The sequence below is a fragment of the Scyliorhinus canicula genome, chromosome 16, assembly GCF_902713615.1.
Source record: "Scyliorhinus canicula chromosome 16, sScyCan1.1, whole genome shotgun sequence".
NCBI classification, from domain to species: domain Eukaryota; kingdom Metazoa; phylum Chordata; class Chondrichthyes; order Carcharhiniformes; family Scyliorhinidae; genus Scyliorhinus; species Scyliorhinus canicula.
This window is the reverse complement of record NC_052161.1, coordinates 58,189,341-58,210,524: the sequence shown is the minus strand read 5'-3', so window position 1 is coordinate 58,210,524 and position 21,184 is coordinate 58,189,341. Positions and strand designations below refer to the sequence as shown.

Genomic DNA, 21,184 nt, shown 5'->3' with positions numbered 1-21,184 from the left:
CGCATGCGCAGAACAGTCATCATGACCTTGCACATGCACAGAACCGCCGCCGTGATTACGTGCATGCACAGACCGGCTGTCGTCCTTTGCCACATGCGCGGGGGGGGGGGGTCTCTTCTCCGCGCCAGCCATGGCGGAGCCCTATAGGGGCCCGGCGTGGAAGGAAGAAGTTCCCCAAGGAACAGACTGCCCGCAGATCGGTGGGCCCCGATTGCGGGCCAGGCCACCGTGGGGGCCACCCCCGGGGTCGGATTCCCCCGCATCCCTCCTGAGGACTGCCCCCGCTGACTTACCTGCCAGTTCCGCCTTGTGGGACCATGCGTAACCCACGCCGGTGGGTCTGGTCAAAAACGGATGGCTGCTCGGCCCATCGGGGCCCGGAGAATCGCCAGGGGCGCCGCTGCCAACGACCGCCGTGGCGGAAATACCATCCCCGCCTGAAAAATGATGCCGGAGAATTCGGCAGCCGGCAGCGGCGGGGCGGGATTTACGGGATGTTCTAATTCATAAATATGTTAATACAGATGCTTCACATAATTACAGACTGATCATCAGACAGCTGGCAGCTCGGCATTCTCAGCATGCCAACACTGATAGTGGCCAGTATTGTGGCTGCAGTTCCAGGGAAAGTGCACCTCAATGATAGGATGTTATCGAAGAGAGTCGAATGTGATTGTGGGAAGCTGGGGCCAGGCAGGCAGACTTGGCTATCTGTGGAGGGTGAGCAGCTATAGAGAACCAGCATTGGCGATGCTATGAGGACAGCACTCACTGCCTGGGTGATCCCTCCATGGGCCATGAAGCGCACATAAAAGAGGGACACCCCTCCAGGGAATCCGCTTGGAGACGTCTCTCCCAATGGGGCAAAATGCCCATAGAAGGTGGGAAGTGGCCCTTAATTGGTCACTTGAGTGGTTACCCAGTGGGCCTCCGATCCTCCAACTTCCCCACCACCCCATATGGTGTGGCAGTGGGAAATGTAATGCTCCCCACTTGAAGCCTCCTCCTCCTCACTGCATTTTGCCAGTCCTCCCGCCTCCCTGTCCATTGCCAATGAGCCACTTGTCAGCCCAAGCTTCAATAAGGAGGATTTTAACTCCTTCTGAGCAGCAGGTTCCAGGTGATCCAGGCAATAGGAGTTACAATTCAGCAGCTTCCTCCCCACCCTGACACCCTGACACTTAGCAATTTTAATTCCAGGCGTTTGAGGCTCCCTCAGGTCAATCACCTCATTAATATATGCTGTCGTTCAGATAGGTCCCGTGCAAGCTTTAGCCACCTACTGGTCAGAGTTGGAACAAGTTGTATCATGACACCAGGGTGTAGTGTAGAGTCCCAAACTACCAGAGAAAATGCAATCGGGTCCTTTGGATATAATTTGTAAGCAGTACTTTTATTGCCCTGACCAGTGAAACCTGCAGGCACCCAGCAAAGAGCAAAAGGTATAGAAGAAAATTCATTGTTGCACTAGTGGAGGGGCAGAAATGTTGCCCCTGTACAAATGAGGAAGCTTAGGCCTCAGGCACACCAGCTGAACCCCCCCCCCCCAACCACCCCGTTTTCGAAACTCCCATCTAATGGCATTTGCTGGTTCAAAAATGGAAGGGTGAGGAATGTGGCTGCTACACCATCAGGACCCTAGCCTGCTACAATTATTTTCTTCCTCCATTTTCGCGGTCTCTCCTGGATAAAAATTTCCACACTTATTGTTTGATGAGACTGAGAATAGATTAGGATGCATACTTGATGGAAACAAATTAGAAATTATAGGTAAAAATGTAGGAGGAAATAAACGGAGTCGGGTAAACGGTGCCAACTGAAAAACGATGTTAAAATGTGTTTATTGGAAATTGATTTTTCCTACTGCTCTTTTTAGTTATACAGCATCAGTGTTGCAATCATAATTTTTAACAGCCATTATTGTCATGTTGGGACTGCTAGCTTTCAGTTTTACAATGTGTGAGCTGAAAACTTAAAGTGAGCAATCCAAGGAGCTACTTCCCAGCAGCTACTGACAGACGGAGAGGAATTCCACACAATGCCTATCCCCAGGATGCCACAGATTAACAGCTTTCAAGTTATATAAAAAAAACTGTTCGAGTGATTGATAAACATTAATAAGAATGTGACCAGAAATCAAACTACTCAATACAATTGTGCTTAACGTGCTAATGGAATAGGTTGGCCAACTGTTTTAGGAGAGGTGTTATATCCCATTTAAAATAGTGAACCATGCATTTTCACACAAATGAGTAAAGTGCTTATATGATAATATCTCACAATGTCTTTCCCAACCTATAAATACATCCCATTATAAATACTTAGGACTAGGTGGCAAATGGAAGAACTCACACCTTTACTTTAACTTCAAATGGATCCAGATCAAAGCAATTACATATTGTTCCTTTGCCTATTATAAGTGATGGAAAAACATTGTTGAAATTATTTATCTGAAAATGTTCCAACTGAAAGATGATTTTAACTGCTGTTACATAAGCAGTAGGTTCAAATACCTTTCTTTTTTTTCAGTTTGCAAAAGTTGTATTGTTCAACATTTTGAAGACACAAATGACTGTCCAAAATGTGGAATTCAAGTTCATGAAACTAATCCATTGGAAATGTTAAGGTACGTCTCAGATATGAAATATGTTGTGATTCTAAGATTTTCTTTTAAACTGAGAAACCAAGAACCTCACCGGTGTTGTAAGAGCAGGCAAGGTGAAGTAGAGATGACATGATAAATAGCAGGATGACAATGTGAGGAAGAAAGGTCTGTAGAATGAAAGGATTTCCACAGTTTCCAAGTCCAGAGAAGGAATATGGAATAATAGAGATTCTGCAATAAAACATAGTTTGATCTCGATGAGCACAGAGAGGTGATAAAGATCAATGTAGGGCAGTATATTTGGAGGTTCAAAGGAACATGAAATTTAAGAACTGCATTGGTCTTAGAAATATTGAAAAAACAGTGAAACATAAACTCTGAGAAATTTGGTTGACAATGCTGTTTTGACTCCAAAATGCCTGATTATCACTATGTCCCAAAATACAGGTTTAATGGTTAATAATGATTACCCCGTACACTTTCTATAATTAATCTCAATCCATAATAAACTAATTTATGTAAAACTACTCTAGTGGCATCCTAGCTATTCAGTTTTAAGAGGTCTCATCGCTGGACACCCCCTTCACATGGGTGCGGTGATATGCATCCTCCTTGGACTACAGCATGACAAGGGAAAATATGCAGAGTCGCCACAGAGCAGGGCAATTCTGCTGGAAGAGGGAGGAGGAGGAGCAGTGCTCTGAGCAGGAAGCCATTTCCACCCAGAGTGTTGTTCAGGGCGCAGTTCTCCCATTGAACCTCTGTTCAGTGAGGAACAATGAGTCTGACGCCAGTGCTTCAGTAAGGATGTCCTCACTGAAACCTGCCACCAACAGATAACTCAGAACAGGCCATGGACAACATTGTCAATGGCTATGAGGGTGACATTGACCATGAACTTTAATGTGTCTGGCTTCTTCCAGGCTGGAACAAACAATTCCAGGTTTGCTGTCCACTGGCGCATAAGGAGGTCACTGAGGCTCTATGTTCCAAGAGAGCTGAATATATTTCATTTTCACTTGTTAGAGAAAAGCAAGCAGTGCAAACACACAGTTTTGCGAGGATTGCAGATGTCCCCACGGTGCCGAGTGCCACCGACTGCATGCATGTCACTTGCAGGCTCATGACAGCTCTGAGGTGTAGAACAACCAAAAGGGATTCCACCTCCTCAGCGTTCAGCTGGTGTGCTACCCTTTGCAGCATATCATGCAGGTTAGTGCCCAATATCATGGCAACAGTCATGATATGTCAATCAGCTGTATATAGGAAACTAAGAACATAAGAAATAGAAGCAGGAATAGACCATACGGCTCTGCTTGGCCATTCAATATGACCATGACTGATCTTCGGCCTCAACTCCACTTTCCTACCCACAGCCCATAGTTCCTTATTCTCTGAGAGATCAAAAATCTGTCTATCTCAGCCTTAAATATATTCAGTGATGGCACATCCACAATCCTCTGGGTTAGAAAATTCCGACGATTCACAATTCTTTGAGTGAAGAAATGTTTCCTCATCTCAGCCTTTATCTGGAAACTGTGCCCCTCATTCTAGATTGCCCAGGCAGGGAAAACAACTATCCCGTAAACCCTCTTCATAATCCCGAATGTTTCAATGAGGTCACCTCTCATTCTTCCAAACTCCAGAGAGTTGTGCTATCATTGCCTGCCAATGCACCAAGCATTTAATAGTGCATCCCTATCAAATTTCTTCCATAGGCCGCCCAATTGGCTCATCATCTGAGTCCACTGCAGCAGAAACTGTATGCAACTTCATTTTCTGGGGAACTGGCACTGCTAACCTAGTGTCTTTCACATGCAGATCCCACTAATAAGCCACCTTGTAAATTACGTGCAGTGTCAGACTATGAACTAGTGGCTGTAATATTTCTTCTTCATCTCTTGTCTTCCTGCTCTTCCACCTCTTGCTCTGCCACCATTGTCTGGCCAGGTTATACTTTTTACGTGTCTGAAAAGAGAAAGACACACACAATAGGGAGGGGCGATAGAAATGCAAAAGGTGTGTTCCTACGCCATCCACTGCTTATAAATCAGAAAAGATTATGGGATGAGGAGGATCTAAGATGTGAGAAGGAGGATTAGATATGAGGATGCTGTCATCTTTCATTTTAGCCCTGCTGCTCTCCATAGCCTCAGTGTTGGCGACCAGTATCTCCTCCATCGATATAAGGACATATGACCTTGCCTGTCCCCCATAGGTTAGATGCTGCTGCCTCTGAGTTATGAGCCACCTTATCCTGCAAGAGAAAAGGAAGTGTGCTATGTGTTTCATTGACGTGGCTGTCATGGTTAATGGTTGCATGTTGCAAAATGGGGAGATGTGGCAAAGAGCAGGTGTGTGAGGGTGGGGTGAAGCTACGAAGGTTAGATATGAATTGTGAATGATAGAGATTGTGTTGTAGTTCTAGCAGCAACACATGAGGTTACTGGTGCAGTTAGTGGGATAGGCATTTGGAATTGCATTTATTGACTTGGAACACTCTTGTAATGGTACTGAACGTCTTGTGGCTTTGCATCCAGATCCTTTGGGTGGGAGTGTGGATGGACTCTTTGCTTTAACCTCCAATCTCTGGCCCCACTGCCTCAGCAAACTTTCCCTGGAGGGTGTTCTGGTCGCCCGAGGATAGACTACCATTTTTCTCCTCTGCATGACCAGCACTAAGGTCTGCAGTGCAGCTTTGGAAAGTCTTGCAGCCTTCTTTCTGCATGTTGTGGCATTCCTATGTGTTTCCAAGATCGGAATCAGTTGTAGAATGACTTCCAACATCTATTCCCGTCACAATAAAAACTAGCTTTACGAAATGCAGGCTAACTTCAAGTTGTGTTAACCTTTCCCGATTTTGCACCTCCTGCCGAGACATGTCACCATTGAACAGCACGTATAGGACTGGCTGCACTCTACAATCATTAAATTAATAGGCAGAACAAAGATTGCATGCTTCGGTAATTGAGGAAACTGGTGTAATCCTGCATCACAACCCCTGCCTATTTTTAGGCAGCGTCTAATTTTATGGCCATAGTTCCTAAAAAGAGGAGTTGAAGTCCAGAGCTGAGAGGTGGATCAGGCACAGGCTTTTATTACTGGTGTACTATTCAGGAATATGGCAGGTTCTAGTAGACTTTGTCCAATGTTTAAGTGTTATGAATGGAGTCATCAAGGGAAAAAGAAGTGTTTGGCATGAAAAATGAAGCCAAGTATCTTAGAGGCAGCTTTAGCGATGAGGGAGATGTGGAAATTGCTATAGAGGTATGATGGTAATTACTAATGCTAGATGTTAATGATTAAGTGTGAAGCGAGCTCAACAAGAGTTGGTAAGATTTGTGAAAGAAAGAAACCGCCCTTCACAAAATTGAATGAAATAATTTTCATTACCCCATAGAAAAACACGGAAGAAATGAAAATGTGGTGACTCATTTCCTGAACGTTAAGAGCACTAAGGGCAGGAAGTCTGAATGGAACAAGGGTGTAATTATTAGCAAAGAATGGATAAGTTTAAATGATGAATGGAAAAGGAAATTGAAATGAAGAATGAACAGAGCCTTAGAAATTTTAACAGTGCTGAGCCATTTTAGCTCATCATATCTATGCCAGGTCTTTGTTAGAATAAAGCAAAACTAATTCTACTGTTCTGCTCTTTTCTCATGGCACTTTCTTCTGCTTCAAATATATATCTTCTGTTCCTTTAAATGACAATGCAGTGGACACTGCCTCACTTGTTCCCTGTTGCAAAGAAACCACGCTCCAGCAGTTGTTAATGTGAACAAACTTAAGGCTGATTCCTCAGCTCAAGCAAATACTCTTTCCCTGTGCATCCCATCAGAATCCTTCACTATTTTAGAGACTTTTATTAAATCATCTCTGAACCTCTCTGCTCTAACTGCAACAACTTGCATGTATGTAGTCGTTTCAGCTAAGACCCAAGGACTTGACAGGGGTATTCTAAAGCACAATTTGACACCAAGCCACATCAGGAAATATTAGGGCAAGTGACCAAGAGTAGGTTTTAAGGAGCACCTTAAAGGAAGAATGAGAGGTAGAGAAATGGAGAGGTTTAGGGTTAGAATATCAGAGCTTAAGGCCTTGACATCTGAAGATATGACCACCAGCATTCCAGCGGAGGTCAATCTGCTATATCAAATCTGGCCTCAGAAATCTAGATTTTAATATTTGTTATTATCCAAGACAACCTGCACTGCATATTCTGTATGGCTGCAGTGTCTTAGAACATAGAACATAGAACAGTACAGCACAGAACAGGCCCTTCGGCCCTCGATGTTGTGCCGAGCAATGATCACCCTACTCAAACCCACGTAACCCGTATACCCGTAACCCAACAATCCCCCCCATTAACCTTACACTATGGGCAATTTAGCATGGCCAATCCACCTAACCCGCACATCTTTGGACTGTGGGAGGAAACCGGAGCACCCGGAGGAAACCCACGCACACACGGGGAGGATGTGCAGACTCCACACAGACAGTGACCCAGCCGGGAATCGAACCTGGGACCCTGGAGCTGTGAAGCATTGATGCTAACCACCATGCTACCGTGAGGCCCCCTCTTCTGTGAGAGGCTACCCAAACTGCACCGACCATTAACTGTACAAGTACATAATTCTCTTTTCTGTTCTACACTATCTCTAATTGTAAAATGCTATTGGTACTTTTTGTCACTTTATGTACCCACAGTCTAACTTGCAAGGTATATGATTTTAACTACTTTACTCTGACCCACAATACCCATCAGCATCTCGTTATATTGAATTTTACTCCCATTTCTTGTTCATTTTGGTCTCAAAATGTTTTAGCTTACACTTCTCACATTAAGTTGCATTTCCCCATTCTGCTAACCTGTCTGTGTCCTCCTTAGGTTTCTATTGCAGTACTCTGTCCAAGCTCCCTATCTATTTTGATATTCTACTCCCCATACCCCCCACCCCCCCACCGGTGAAGGATCTTCCTGCCCCCACTGGGGCGGTCACGGACTGACTCCGCAGCCGCCTCCGGCCATTCTCGACAGGCAAAACGTGGTTAGAACCACGCCATCAGGAACTCGGCCAGTTGTCGGACAGAGTCTGATTGTACATTTACATTGAGAGTCAGCTCTACTTTAATACAATTTCCACCTGTTCATTCAAAATTATTTTTCTCTTAAACAAAATCAAATTATTTTGCAGTTCAAACTAAGCATTTTAAATAAAGTAATGCAGAAAGCTTTTTTGTACGCAATCAATTCCAATTAACAGATCATTTGCAAGAATCAACTAAAAATCTTGAATAAAAGAAAATTACTGCAGATGCTGGAATCTGAAACGAAAATGCTGGAAAATCTCAGCAAGTCTGGAAGCATCTGTAGGGAGAGAAAAGAACTAACGTTTCGAGTCCGATGACACTTTGTCAAAGCAAATCTTGACTGTCTAGGTAATTTGGTACCTAGGTCTGATTCTCCCAAACTCCTACTGTTCCTCAGAATAAACAAACAACAGGCTTGAAGTTAAGTCATGCGTCAGCACATTCTCCAGGCTGATTCCTGCGTGTGTATGGCTCTATGAGCTTCAAGGTAAAATGGAATATCTGCTAGGGAGGCCCAGTAAGTGCAAGTCAGGCACTATTATTTATTGTTTTTTGACTTGGAGGGTGCTTTCATTGTTATGCTCCACACAACTTCACATCAGTTTAAAAGGCAGCTTGACATTGTAATACCAATATACCTGCTGGTAATTCTTTGTGCATTGCAGATTTATAGTAATCCTTTGTTAAATTAGTAATTGGAAATTAGTACTCTTGCTTCTGTATATATTTTCATACTTTAGACATGAATTATGGCTTGGATTATGTGAACACAAACAACCTTATGCAAGGAAGATAATATTCAGTTCAGAGAATTCAGTTGTTTGTATTCCACAAGTACTTGGAATGCAGCCTTCAAATTGAGGCCCAGTCAGATGACAGTGAGGCAGCCATCGACAGTCCTCTGCCCTAATTGTGAGACCGCATCTTGGCCTAAACTCCTGAAAAATAGCCTGCCGAATCTCTGCCAAACACCACATGGAGCAATTCCAATAACTATACTGAGTCCCATTATTTTGATCGGTCAGCAGAAGAAGATAGGTTTTGGTAGTCTGTTTTAAGTGTAGCTAGTTAGTCTATCCAACTTACCAGCTCCACCCTCCTCAGTGTTAGTGGTATGTTTAACAGTTTAACAGAAGAAAGTAGCTTGTCTACTTTGGAAGCTTTGTTTACCATTTTCCCAGGCGAGAAAGAGAACAGAAATGTTAATCACTACCAACCTATAAAACTCTGAAATGTTGACAGCTGTAAAAGAAAACCGATCACTCCAAAAAACAATCATGCCCCTCCTTTCCAAATTACACCCAAACACTCCCGAACTCCCAACCACACCAGTTCTGAATTTCGGCGCTTTGCAGTTTCTGCTGTCTCCAGCTTCACTCTGTCGAAACAACACTTCGATGAAACCAATCTCCTGCATTCTTCATCATAGCACCTAACAGTAGCTAAACTGTAGGGTGAAGAAGTCAGGAGCTAATGAGGGCATGTAAAAAGGCAGTACATTAATCATGGATGACATTAATCTCCATGCGTATTGGGAAAATCAAATTGGCAGAGGTAGCCATGAGGAAGAATTCATAGAGTGTATTCAGGACAGTTTCCTTGAACAATATGTTGTGGATCCAACCAGAGATCAGGCTGTTTTGGATCTGGTAACGTGTAATGAGGCAGGTTTAATAAACAATTGCAGAGTAAATGATCCCCTAGAAAACAGTGACCAGAACATAGTAGAATTTAATTTGAGAGTGAGAAACTTGGGTCGGAAAAAACTGAGCTAAACTTATTTAAGGGTAATTACAAAGGAATGAGAGCAGAGTTGGCTGGAGTAGCGTCAAAAATGAATTTAGCAAAAAAGACAGTGACCAGCAATGGCAGACCTTTATGAAAATAGTTCATGACTCACAACAAATATATATCCCATTGAGGAAGGAAGATTCTACGAAAGTGAAAAATCAACCCCGGCTAACCAAGGAAGTCAAGGATAGTAGAAACCATAAGAGTGTGACAAAGGTTAGTGGTAAGCCAGATGACTGAGAAAGTTTGTAAAGCCAACAAAAGATGATCAAAACATCAATAAAGAGGGAGAAGATAAACTTTGAGAGGTAAACTAGCAAGTAATATAAAAATAGGCAATAAGAGCTACTTTAAATATATAGGAAGGAAGAGAGAGGCAATAATAAACATAGGCCTCTTAGAGAATGAGACTGGTGAAATAATGGGGAGCCAAGGAAATGGCAGAGGAGTTAAATAATTACTTTACATCAGTCTTTACGGTGGAAGAATACGAGAATATCAAGAGGAAAAAGGGGGGGGGAATAAATACAAGAACTATCACTGAAGAATAAGTACCAGGGAAATTAATGGGGCTAAAGGCCGAGAGGTCCCTTGGGCTTGATGGGTTGCATCGTAGGAGATTAAAAGAAGCAGCTGTAGACATAGTGGATGCACGGGTAGTAATTTTCCAAGAATCCTTCAATTCTGGAAACGCCCCAGAGGATTGCAAAACTGCCCTCATTTTAAAAGGTAGGGAGACAAAAAATAAGTAACTCTAGTCCTATTAGCTTATCATCTGTCGGACTACCGGTGGCGTGGGCGCGCAGGGCAGCTGCAGCGCGAAGAGCTCCCGCCGGTGGCCGCGAGTCGCGGCGATTTCAGGGAAATCCCCAAGTTTCAACGCACTCCCCGACTACCGTCGGCCTTTGGGAACATCGTGAGCAGCCAGCGGGGCCAGTTTAAAAACCAGTGAAGAACCCCGCGCGGGTGTTGGGGCGACGGGGGCTGAGGTCCTGGGCCCAGCACGGCGTCGGGGCCAGAGCAGCTATGAGGAGGCCGAGGAGGCAGGCCCGAGTCCAGGGCACCATGTAAGAGCGGTGTCCCACAACGGATGGCTCCCACCTTGGAGGAAGAAAGAATGCTGGAACCTGGTCCCAGGGGAGTTCTGGATGAGTACAGAGGGGAAAGGAAGAGAGCTGGAAGATTTAAAGAAATTTGAAGAAGTTTGGTGAAGGTTTTTTTTCCTCCCCTTTGTCTTAAAAAAAAAGAATAATTTAGATTGATGAAGGACAGAAGGGTGGAGGGAGAGAGAGGAGAAGAGAAAGGAAGTGAAAAACAATAAGCTGCTAAAGGATGCGAAAAGCAGCGTCGAAGAAAGGAGGAAATGCGGGTTCGCCGCTGAAGGAGAAGACGAATAAAAGTGATGATAGAATGGCGGAAGCCGAACTGCAAAGCGGGGCCGCACTATTTACGGTGGAGAAGATGACCGAGGTGATGGCGGGGGAGCTGGAAAAACAGATTGCGAGGCACATGGGGGCCTGGAAAAAGGAGACAGCGGCCGCATTGAAGTTACTGGTGGAGGAGGCAATCACCCCGATAATTGCCCCATTGAAGGTGGCGGTGGCAAAGGCATTGGCCGAGGTGAGAGAGCAGGGCGAGAAGATGAAAGAAGTGGAGGAAGCCATGTCATGACACAGCGACCAGGTCACCTCGATGGGAGATGAGTTGCGGAGGGCTGTGGAGATTAATAGAGGTCTCCGAGCAAAGCTGGAAGACTTGGAAAACCGCTCAAGGCGGCATAATTTGAGAATTGTGTGCTTGCCCGAAGGGACAGAGGGCCCAAGGCCAACACAATACTTCGCTAAGAAGTTGGCGGAGCTGATGGGGGAGGGTGAGAACCCCTCCTGGTACGAGCTAGACCAAGCCCATCGGTCATTAAGGCCGAAGCCCAAGTGAATGAGCCGCCAAGGGCAGTAATTATCTGCTTCCATAAGTTTTGCGTGAAGGAGAAGGTGTTAAATTAGGCAAAGCAGAAGTGGGAGATACTATGGGATGGTACTACGGTCCGGATCTACCAGGACTTGACGATGGAGTTGGCAAAAAGACGACCGGCGTTTGGGTGAGTGAAGGCAATGTGGTATAAGAAGCGGGTACGGTTTGGTATGGTGTACCCAGCAAGGTTGAGGATAACGTATAACGGCAAAGACTTTTATTTTGAGACAGCGGATGCGGCTGAGGCGTTCGTGAAGGCAGAAGGCTTGGGACAGACATAAAGAGCGGAGCTGGACGAGAGACTGTGGACTGTGTTTGAACAGCCGGAAAATGTATAAATGTTATAACTTTCTTTTTACGGAATTGTATTGTAATCTACTTCTCTTTGTATTGTTATAGAGTTTAAGTTGATGGTGGGTTGATGGACGCTCCGTGTTGCGACGGTTACATGTTATGTTAGTGAATTGTATAGGTTGGATTGTTGGGTTTGGTTTTTTTTCTCTGGGACTGGGTGGAAGGGGAGGATATGTCTTGGCGGTGGGGGGAGCCACCTGCACTAGCTAGCTAAAGTCAGTCAGCTAGTGAACGGAGGTGAGAGGAGAGGAGGGCTGTGGACATTGGAGCCTGGATAGCAGGCGTCAATGGGCCTACGAGGCGAGCGAGAGGGGGGGGAGGAAGGGTTGGATGCTGGGGGATGTTCTTTCTGGGGGAAAGGTAGGGGGGGGTTTTCGGGAGGGGGTGAAGTGGTTCGATGTTAACAATGGACAGGGACGGGTCAGGCTTATGGGGCAGGGCCCGGCGGTGTGTTGATGGTGGATAAGAATGATGGGGGGGGGGGGATGAGAGACCCCCAGTAAGGATAGTCACGTGAAACGTGAGAGGGCTAGGAGGTGAGGTCAAGGGTGCTTGCCCATCTTAAAAGTCTGAAAACCGATGTGGCAATGCTGCAGGAGACTCACTTGAGGGTGAAGGACCAGGTGAGACTTAAAATGGGTTGGGTTAGCCAAGTGTTTCACTCTGGATTTGATGGAAGGGCTCGAGGGGTAGCAGTGTTGGTCAGCAAAAGGGTTCGCTTCCAGATGGAGAAGGTAGTGCCAGATCAGAGGGGTAGATATTTGATTATGGCTGGGGCGCTGGACGGGAGATTAGTGGCGCTGGTAAGTGTATACGGTCCCAACTGGGACGATACGGGATTTGCGAGGAAGGTGTTAGGAGCCATTCCTGACTTGGACACACACGAGCTGATTGTGGGGGGGGGGACTGGAACCTGGTGCAGGAGCCAAGGTTGGACAGATCACGGCCGCACTCGCTGTTCCTATCGGGGGGGCAAAGGCGCTAGCTGGGCTAATGGTGGAAATGGGAGGGGTGGACCCTTGGAGGTTCCTGCACCCAGGGGACTCGTTTTTCTCAGCAGTCCATAGGGTATACTCGCGGACTGACTTTTTTGTGGTGGGAAAGGCTTTGCTGGCTGGAGTCAAGGGGTTGGAATACTCTGCAATTGCTGTGTCAGATTACGCGCCACATTGGGTGGATATGGTGCTGGAGAAGGGGGTAGCGCAGAGGCCGGGGTGGAAACTGGATGTGGGGCTTTTGGGGAACCAAGTATTCTGTGAAAAAATTGAAAAGGTAATTAAGGAATATGTAAGATTCAACTGTACGGGTGAGGTGTCAATGGCAGTCGTTTGGGAGGCTCTAAAGGCGGTAGTGAGGGGTGAGGTAATTTTGTTTAAGGCCAGGGTGGACAAAGAGGAGTGGTTGGAGCAGCAGAGGCTAATAGATGAGATGTTGGTGGCAGATAGGAGTTGTGCGGAGGATGGGGACCCAGCGATGCTGGGAAAGAGGAAGGAACTACAGACGAGCTTCGACCGACTATCCACCAGGAAGGCGATGCGCCAACTGAGGCGAGCGAAGGGTGCAGTTTATGAACATGGAGATAAGGCAGGTCAGCAGGTCAGCAGGTATGTTAGCAGGTCAGCTCCGCAGGGAGGCAGCAGCAAGGGAAATTCTTCAGGTAAGGGATAGGGCCGGGAAGTTGGTGGTGGCTCCGGAGCTGATTAACAAGGTTTTTGAGGAATTCTACGAGAGGTTGTACAGGTCAGAGCCACCCGTGGGAGACCGTGAGATGCTGGAATTTCTGGATGGGTTGGAGTACCCGAGGCTAGGGGAGGGAGATAAGGCTACATTAGGAGTTTTCTATAGGCCACCTAATAGTTCTAGGGATGTAGAGGAAAGGATGGCGAAGATGATTCTGGAAAAGAGCGAAAGTAATAGGGTAGTTGTTATGGGAGACTTTAACTTTCCAAATATTGACTGGAAAAGATATAGTTTGAGTACATTAGATGGGTCGTTCTTTGTACAATGTGTGCAGGAGGGTTTCCTGACACAATATGTTGACAGGCCAACAAGAGGCGAGGCCACATTGGATTTGGTTTTGGGTAATGAACCAGGCCAGGTGTTAGATCTGGAGGTAGGTGAGCACTTTGGAAACAGTGACCACAATTCGGTGACCTTTACGTTAGTGATGGAAAGGGATAAGTATACCCCGCAGGGCAAGAGTTATAGCTAGGGGAAGGGCAATTATGATGCCATTAGACATGACTTAGGATGTGTTGGTTGGAGAAGTAGGCTGCAAGGGTTGGGCACACTGGATATGTGGAGCTTGTTCAAGGAACAGCTATTGCATGTTCTTGATAAGTACGTACCAGTCAGGCAGGGAGGAAGGGGTCGAGCGAGGGTACCGTGGTTTACCAAAGAAGTGGAATCTCTTGTTAAGAGGAAGAAGGAGGCCTATGTGAAGATGAGGCGTGAAGTTTCAGTTGGGGCGCTTGATAGTTACAAGGAAGCGAGAAAGGATCTAAAGAGAGAGCTGAGACGAGCAAGGAGGGGACATGAGAAGTCTTTGGCAGGTAGGATCAAGGAAAACCCAAAAGCTTTCTATAGGTATGTCAGGAATAAAAGAATGACTAGGGTAAGAGTAGGGCCAGTCAAGGACAGTGGTGGGAAGTTGTGTGTGGAGGCTGAGGAGATAAGCGAGATACTAAATGAATACTTTTCGTCAGTATTCACTCAAGAAAAAGATAATATTGTGGAGGAGAATGCTGAGACCCAGGCTATTAGAATAGATGGCATTGAGGTGCGTAGGGAAGAGGTGTTGGCAATTCTGGACAAGGTGAAAATAGATAAGTCCCCGGGGCCGGATGGGATTTACCCTAGGATTCTCTGGGAAGCCAGGGAAGAGATTGCTGAGCCTTTGGCTTTGATTTTTAGGTCATCATTGGCTACAGGAATAGTGCCAGAGGATTGGAGGATAGCAAATGTGGTCCCTTTGTTCAAGAAGGGGAGTAGAGATAACCCCGGTAACTATAGGCCGGTGAGCCTAACGTCTGTGGTGGGTAAAGTCTTGGAGAGGATTATAAAAGATACGATTTATAATCATCTAGATAGGAATAATATGATTAGGGACAGTCAGCATGGTTTTGTGAAGGGTAGGTCATGCCTCACAAATCTTATCGAGTTCTTTGAGAAGGTGACTGAACAGGTAGACGAGGGTAGAGCAGTTGATGTGGTGTATATGGATTTCAGTAAAGCGTTTGATAAGGTTCCCCACGGTCGGCTATTGCAGAAAATACGGAGGCTGGGGATTGAGGGTGATTTAGAGATGTGGATCAGAAATTGGCTAGTTGAAAGAAGACAGAGAGTGGTAGTTGATGGGAAATGTTCAGAATGGAGTTCAGTTACGAGTGGCGTACCACAAAGATCTGTTCTGGGGCCGTTGCTGTTTGTCATTTTTATAAATGACCTAGAGGAGGGCGCAGAAGGATGGGTGAGTAAATTTGCAGACGACACTAAAGTCGGTGGAGTTGTAGACAGTGCGGAAGGATGTTGCAGGTTACAGAGGGACATAGATAAGCTGCAGAGCTGGGCTGAGAGGTGGCAAATGGAGTTTAATGTGGAGAAGTGTGAGGTGATTCACTTTGGAAAGAATAACAGAAATGCGGAATATTTGGCTAATGGTAAAATTCTTGGTAGTGTGGATGAGCAGAGGGATCTCGGTGTCCATGTACATAGATCCCTGAAAGTTGCCACCCAGGTTGATAGGGTTGTGAAGAAGGCCTATGGTGTGTTGGCCTTTATTGGTAGAGGGATTGAGTTCCGGAGCCATGAGGTCATGTTGCAGTTGTACAAAACTCTAGTACGGCCGCATTTGGAGTATTGCGTACAGTTCTGGTCGCCTCATTATAGGAAGGACGTGGAAGCTTTGGAACGGGTGCAGAGGAGATTTACCAGGATGTTGCCTGGTATGGAGGGAAAATCTTATGAGGAAAGGCTGATGGACTTGAGGTTGTTTTCGTTAGAGAGAAGAAGGTTAAGAGGTGACTTAATAGAGGCATACAAAATGATCAGAGGGTTAGATAGGGTGGACAGCGAGAGCTTTCTCCCGCGGATGGAGGTGGCTAGCACGAGGGGACATAGCCTTAAATTGAGGGGTAATAGATATAGGACAGAGGTCAGAGGTGGGTTTTTTACGCAAAGAGTGGTGAGGCCGTGGAATGCCCTACCTGCAACAGTAGTGAACACGCCAACATTGAGGGCATTTAAAAATTTATTGGATAAGCATATGGATGATAAGGGCATAGTGTAGGTTAGATGGCCTTTAGATTTTTTCCATGTCGGTGCAACATCGAGGGCCGAAGGGCCTGTACTGCGCTGTATCGTTCTATGTTCTATGTTCTAGAAGGAGCAGTACTGGAGCAGGAGATAAAAGACGCGATTGGGAGGGTGCAGTCGGGGAAGGTGGCAGGGCCGGATAGGTTTCCGGTGGAATATTATAAAAAATTTAAGGATAAGTTGGCACCCCTGATGGTAGGGATGTTTGAAGAGGCGATAGGGAAGGGGGTGCTGCCACAAACCCTGAGGCAGGCATCGATTTCACTGTTGCTTAAAAAGGATAAGGATCCAACGGAGTGTGGGTCGTATAGGCCCATTTCACTTCTTAATGTAGACGCAAAGGTATTGGCAAAGGTACTAGCGGGTAGGCTGGAGGGGTGCCTCCCGAAGATGATAGGTGAGGATCAGACAGGGTTCGTGAAAGGGAGGCAGCTGTTTTTGAATATTAGGAGGGTCTTGAATGTCGTTATGGCACCGGCGGAAGGGAAGGAAACAGAGGTGGTGGTGGCACTGGACGGTGAGAAGGCGTTTGATCGGGTGGAATGGGGGTACCTGATGGCAGTGCTGGAACGGTTTGGGATTGGACCAAGGTTTGTGAACTGGGTAAAGTTATTATATAAGGAGCCGAAGGCGAATATCCGCACAAACAATATCAGTTCGAGATACGTCTCTCTCTACCGTGGGACGAGGCAAGGATGTCCTATGTCCCCCCTGCTGTTTGCGCTTGCGATTGAGCCGTTGACCATCTCATTAAGAAGTTCGGGAGCATGGAAAGGAATAATGAGGGGGGGGATAGAGCATAGGGTGTCCTTTTATGCCGACGACTTGCTGCTGTATGTGTCGGAGCCGAGTGCGTCGATAGGAGGAATATTGGAGTTGCTGTAGGTATTTGGGTCTTTCTCTGGGTACAAGCTGAACTTGGACAAGAGTGAGTATTTTGTGGTGTCTCAACCGGGGTGGGGGCAGGGGTGGTGGGGCAGCCATTCCGTAGGGCAGGGACTTACTTTAGGTACTTGGGGGTGCAGGTTTTCCAGGAGTGGGGAAGGCTTCGCAAGTACAACATCACTAGTTTAGTGGGGAGAGTGAAAGCCGATCTGGCAAGGTGGTATGGTCTCCCTCTGTCACTGGCGGGTCGGGTACAGGCGGTTAAAATGAATGTGTTGCCGCGATTTCTGTTTATTTTTCAATGCCTACCGATTTTCCTGCCAAAGTCCTTTTTCAGGGAGATTGAGGGGAGGATTACCTCATTTGTATGGGGAGGGAAGGTGGCCAGAGTGAGAAAGGTGCTGCTACAGAGGGGAAGGCAGGCAGGGGGTTTGGGTCTCCTGAACCTGATGTACTACTACTGGGCGGCAAATGTGGAGAAGGTGCGGAGCTGGGTCAGGGGGGTTGATTCCCAGTGGGTCAGAATGGAGGAGAGTTCGTGCAGGGGGTTGGGACCGAAAGCACTAGCAACAGCGCCGCTCCCGATAGCTCCGGGGAAATACTCACGGAGTCTGGTAGTCATTGAAAACCTGGAGGCAGTTTCGCCAACACTTCAGGTTGGGGGCAAGGTCGAGGGAAATGCCGATCCGGGAGAACCACAGATTTGAGCCAGGGAGGTGGGACGGAAGCTTTCGGAAATGGGAAGAGAAGGGGATTAAGACTCTAAAAGATTTGTTTCCTCGGGGTCGATTTGCAGGATTGAGGGAGCATTCCATTGCACTCCTGAGATGCACCGTGTAGATTGTGGACAGGCTTTAGGGATTCAGGAGCTGAGTTACTCGCTGCAGGATTCCTAGCCTCTGCTTTGCTCTTGTAGCCACAGTACTTATGTGGCGTGTCCAGTTCCATTTCTGGTCAATGGTAACCCCCAACATGTTGACAGTGGGGAATTCAGAGATGGTAATGCCATTGCCTGGTACTCATGGTGTACGAATGTAACTGGCCGGTCAGCCCAAGTCTGGATATTGACCATGTCTTGCTGCTTTTAGACGGAGACTGCTTTAGTTTATGGGAATTCCGAATGGTGCTGATCATTATGCAACTATCAGCCGACATCCCCACTTCTGATCATATGATGGAAGAAAGGTCACTGATGAAGCAGCTGAAGGTGGTTGGACCAATAACACAAGCAGTTATGTATCGTATTCCTACCAGAAAGATTTGACATGATTTACATTCAATAGTGTTCATTTTTACCCATTTGACATCATTTACACTCAAATGTTATCATTTAGTCATCAAATGACATAATTTATATTCGAAAGCAATCATTTAATCATCATTTTATATCATTTTACTCAAAAGCAACCATTTAGCCATCATTTGACATCCAAAGTAGCCAACAACTTACAATAATGTCATCAACAGACATCAAAAATTTGCAATTAGCATCACTTAATTACCTTCAGTACTCAGAAGCATTCAAGTGACTCCAAAAGTGATCACAGCATTTGTTGCAAGGAATCTCTAAGGACTGAACTTTCCGCTTCTGTTCACGTCTAGCAGGTTCTGTGATGGGAGCGGAAAATGTCGCAAGAAGTGTGAAGCTCACATTTACGTCAGTGTGAAAGCATAGAACATAGAACAGTACAGAACAGAACAGGCCCTTTGGCCCTCGATGTTGTGCCGAGCCTTGTTCAAAACCAAGATCAAGCTATCCCACTCACTGTCATTCTGGTGTGCTCCATGTGCATATCCAATAACCGCTTGAAAGTTCCTAAAGTGTCCGACTCCACTATCACAGCAGGCAGTCCATTCCACACCCTAACCATTCACTGAGTAAAGAACATACCTCGGACATCCCTCCTATATCTCCCACCCTGAATCTTATAGTTATGACCTCTTGTAACAGCTACATCCACCCGAGGAAATAGTCTCTGAACATCCACTCTATCGCCCTCATCATCTTATAAACCTCTATTAAGTCGCCTCTCATTCTCCTCCGCTCCAAAGAGAAAAGCCCTAGCTCCCTCAACCTTTCCTCATAAGACCTATCCTCCAAACCAGGCATCATCCTGGTAAATCTTCTTTGCACCCTTTCCAATGCTTCCACATCCTTCCTATAATGAGGTGACCAGAACTGCACACAATACTCCAAATGTGGTCTCACTAGGGTCATGTACAGTTGCAGCATAACCCCACGGCTCTTAAACTCAAGCCCCCTGCGAATAAACGCTAACACATGATAGACCTTCTTCACGGCTCTGTCCACTTGAGTGGCAACCTTCAGAGATCTGTGGACATGAACCCCAAGATCTCTCTGTTCCTCCACATTCTTCAGAACCCTGCCGTTGACCCTGTAATCTGCATTCAAATTTTTCCAAAATGAATCACCTCGCACTTGTCAGGGTTAAACTCCATCTGCCATTTTTCGGCCCAACTCCGCATCCCATCAATGTCTCTTTGCAGCCTACAACAGCCCTCCACCTCATCCACTTCTCCACCAATCTTGGTGTCATCAGCAAATTTACTGACCCACCCTTCAGCCCCCTCCTCCAAGTCATTGATAAAATTTACAAATAGCAGAGGATCCAGCACTGATCCCTGTGGTACACCGCTGGTAACTGGTCTCCAGTCTGAGAATTTTCCATCCACCACTCTCTGTCTTCTATGTGATAGCCAGTTACTTATCCAATTGGCCAAATTTCCCTCTATCCCACACCTCCTTACTTTCTTCATGAGCTGACCATGGGGATCCTTATCAAACGCCTTACCAAAATCCATGTATACGACATCAACTGCTCGACCTTCATCTACACACCTAGTAACTTCCTCAAAGAATTCAATCAAATTTGTGAGGCAAGACTTACCCTTCACAAATCTGTGTTGACTATCCCGGATTAAGCCGCATCTTTCCAAATGGTCATAAATCCTATCCTTCAGGACCTTTTCCATTAACTTACCGACCACCGAAGTAAGACTCACCAGCCTATAATTACCAGGATTATTCTTATTCCCTTTCTTGAACAGAGGAACAACATTCGCCACTCTCCAGTCCACTGGCACTATCCCCGTGGACAATGACGACCCAGCGATCAAAGCCAAAGGCTCTGCAATCTCATCCCTTGCCTCCCAAAGAATCCTAGGATATATCCCATCTAGCCCAGGGGACTTGTAGACCCTCAGGTTTTTCAAAATTGCTAATACATTCTTCCTCAGAACATCTACCTCCTCCAGCCTACCCGCCTGTATCACACTCTCATCCTCAAAAACACGGCCACTCTCCTTGGTGAACACTGAAGAAAAGTATTCATTCAACGCCTCTCCTATCTCTTCTGACTCCATGCACAAGTTCCCACTACTGTCCTTGATCGGCCCTAACCTCACCCTGGTCATTCTTTTATTTCTCACATAAGAGTAAAAAGCTTTGGGGTTTTCCTTGATCCGACCCGCCAAGGAACTTCTCATGCCCCCTCCTCGCTCTCCTAAGTCCTTTTTTTTAGCTCATTCCTTGCTACCTTGTAACCCTCAAGCGAACCCAACTGAACCTTGTTTTCTCATCCTTACATACGTTTCCTTTTTCCTCTTGACAAGACATTCAACCTCTTCTGAGAAACATGGTTCCCTCACACGGCCATTTCCTCCCTGCCTAACAGGGACATACCTATCAAGGACACGCAGTCCTTGAACAAGCTCCACTTTTCATTTGTGCCTTTCCCTGACAGTTTCTGTTCCTATCTTATGCTCCCGAATTCTTGCCTAATCGCATCATAATTACCCCTCTCCCAATTATAAACTTTGCCCTGCCGTATGGCCCTATCCCTCTCCATTGCAATAGTGAAAGGCACTGAATTGTGGTCACTATCTCCAAAGTGCTCACCCACAAACAAATCTAACACTTGGCATGGTTCATTACCCAGTACCAAATCCAATGTGGCGCCACCTCCTGTCAGCCTATCCACATATTGTGTCAGGAAACTCTCCTGCAGACACTGTAAAAAAACTACCCCATCCGAACTGTTCGACCTATAGAAGTTCTAATCAATATTTGGAAAGTTGAAGTCACCCATGACAACTACCCTGTGACCTCCACACCTATCCATAATCTGATTTGCAATTGCTTCCTCCACA

General features: G+C 46.1%; 1 protein-coding gene across 5 annotated transcripts in view; it reads left to right on the top strand.

Annotated features, from left to right (window-relative positions):
* The window catches only part of pcgf5b (polycomb group ring finger 5b), a 249,944-nt gene that overhangs the window by 147,676 nt on the left and 81,084 nt on the right, over positions 1-21,184 (top strand). For all 5 annotated transcript variants that reach the window (XM_038822039.1, XM_038822035.1, XM_038822036.1 and 2 more), the window contains one exon: positions 2,530-2,626. In XM_038822039.1, the coding sequence (XP_038677967.1) occupies positions 2,530-2,626 (97 nt within the window). The remainder of the gene's footprint in view (positions 1-2,529; positions 2,627-21,184) is intronic.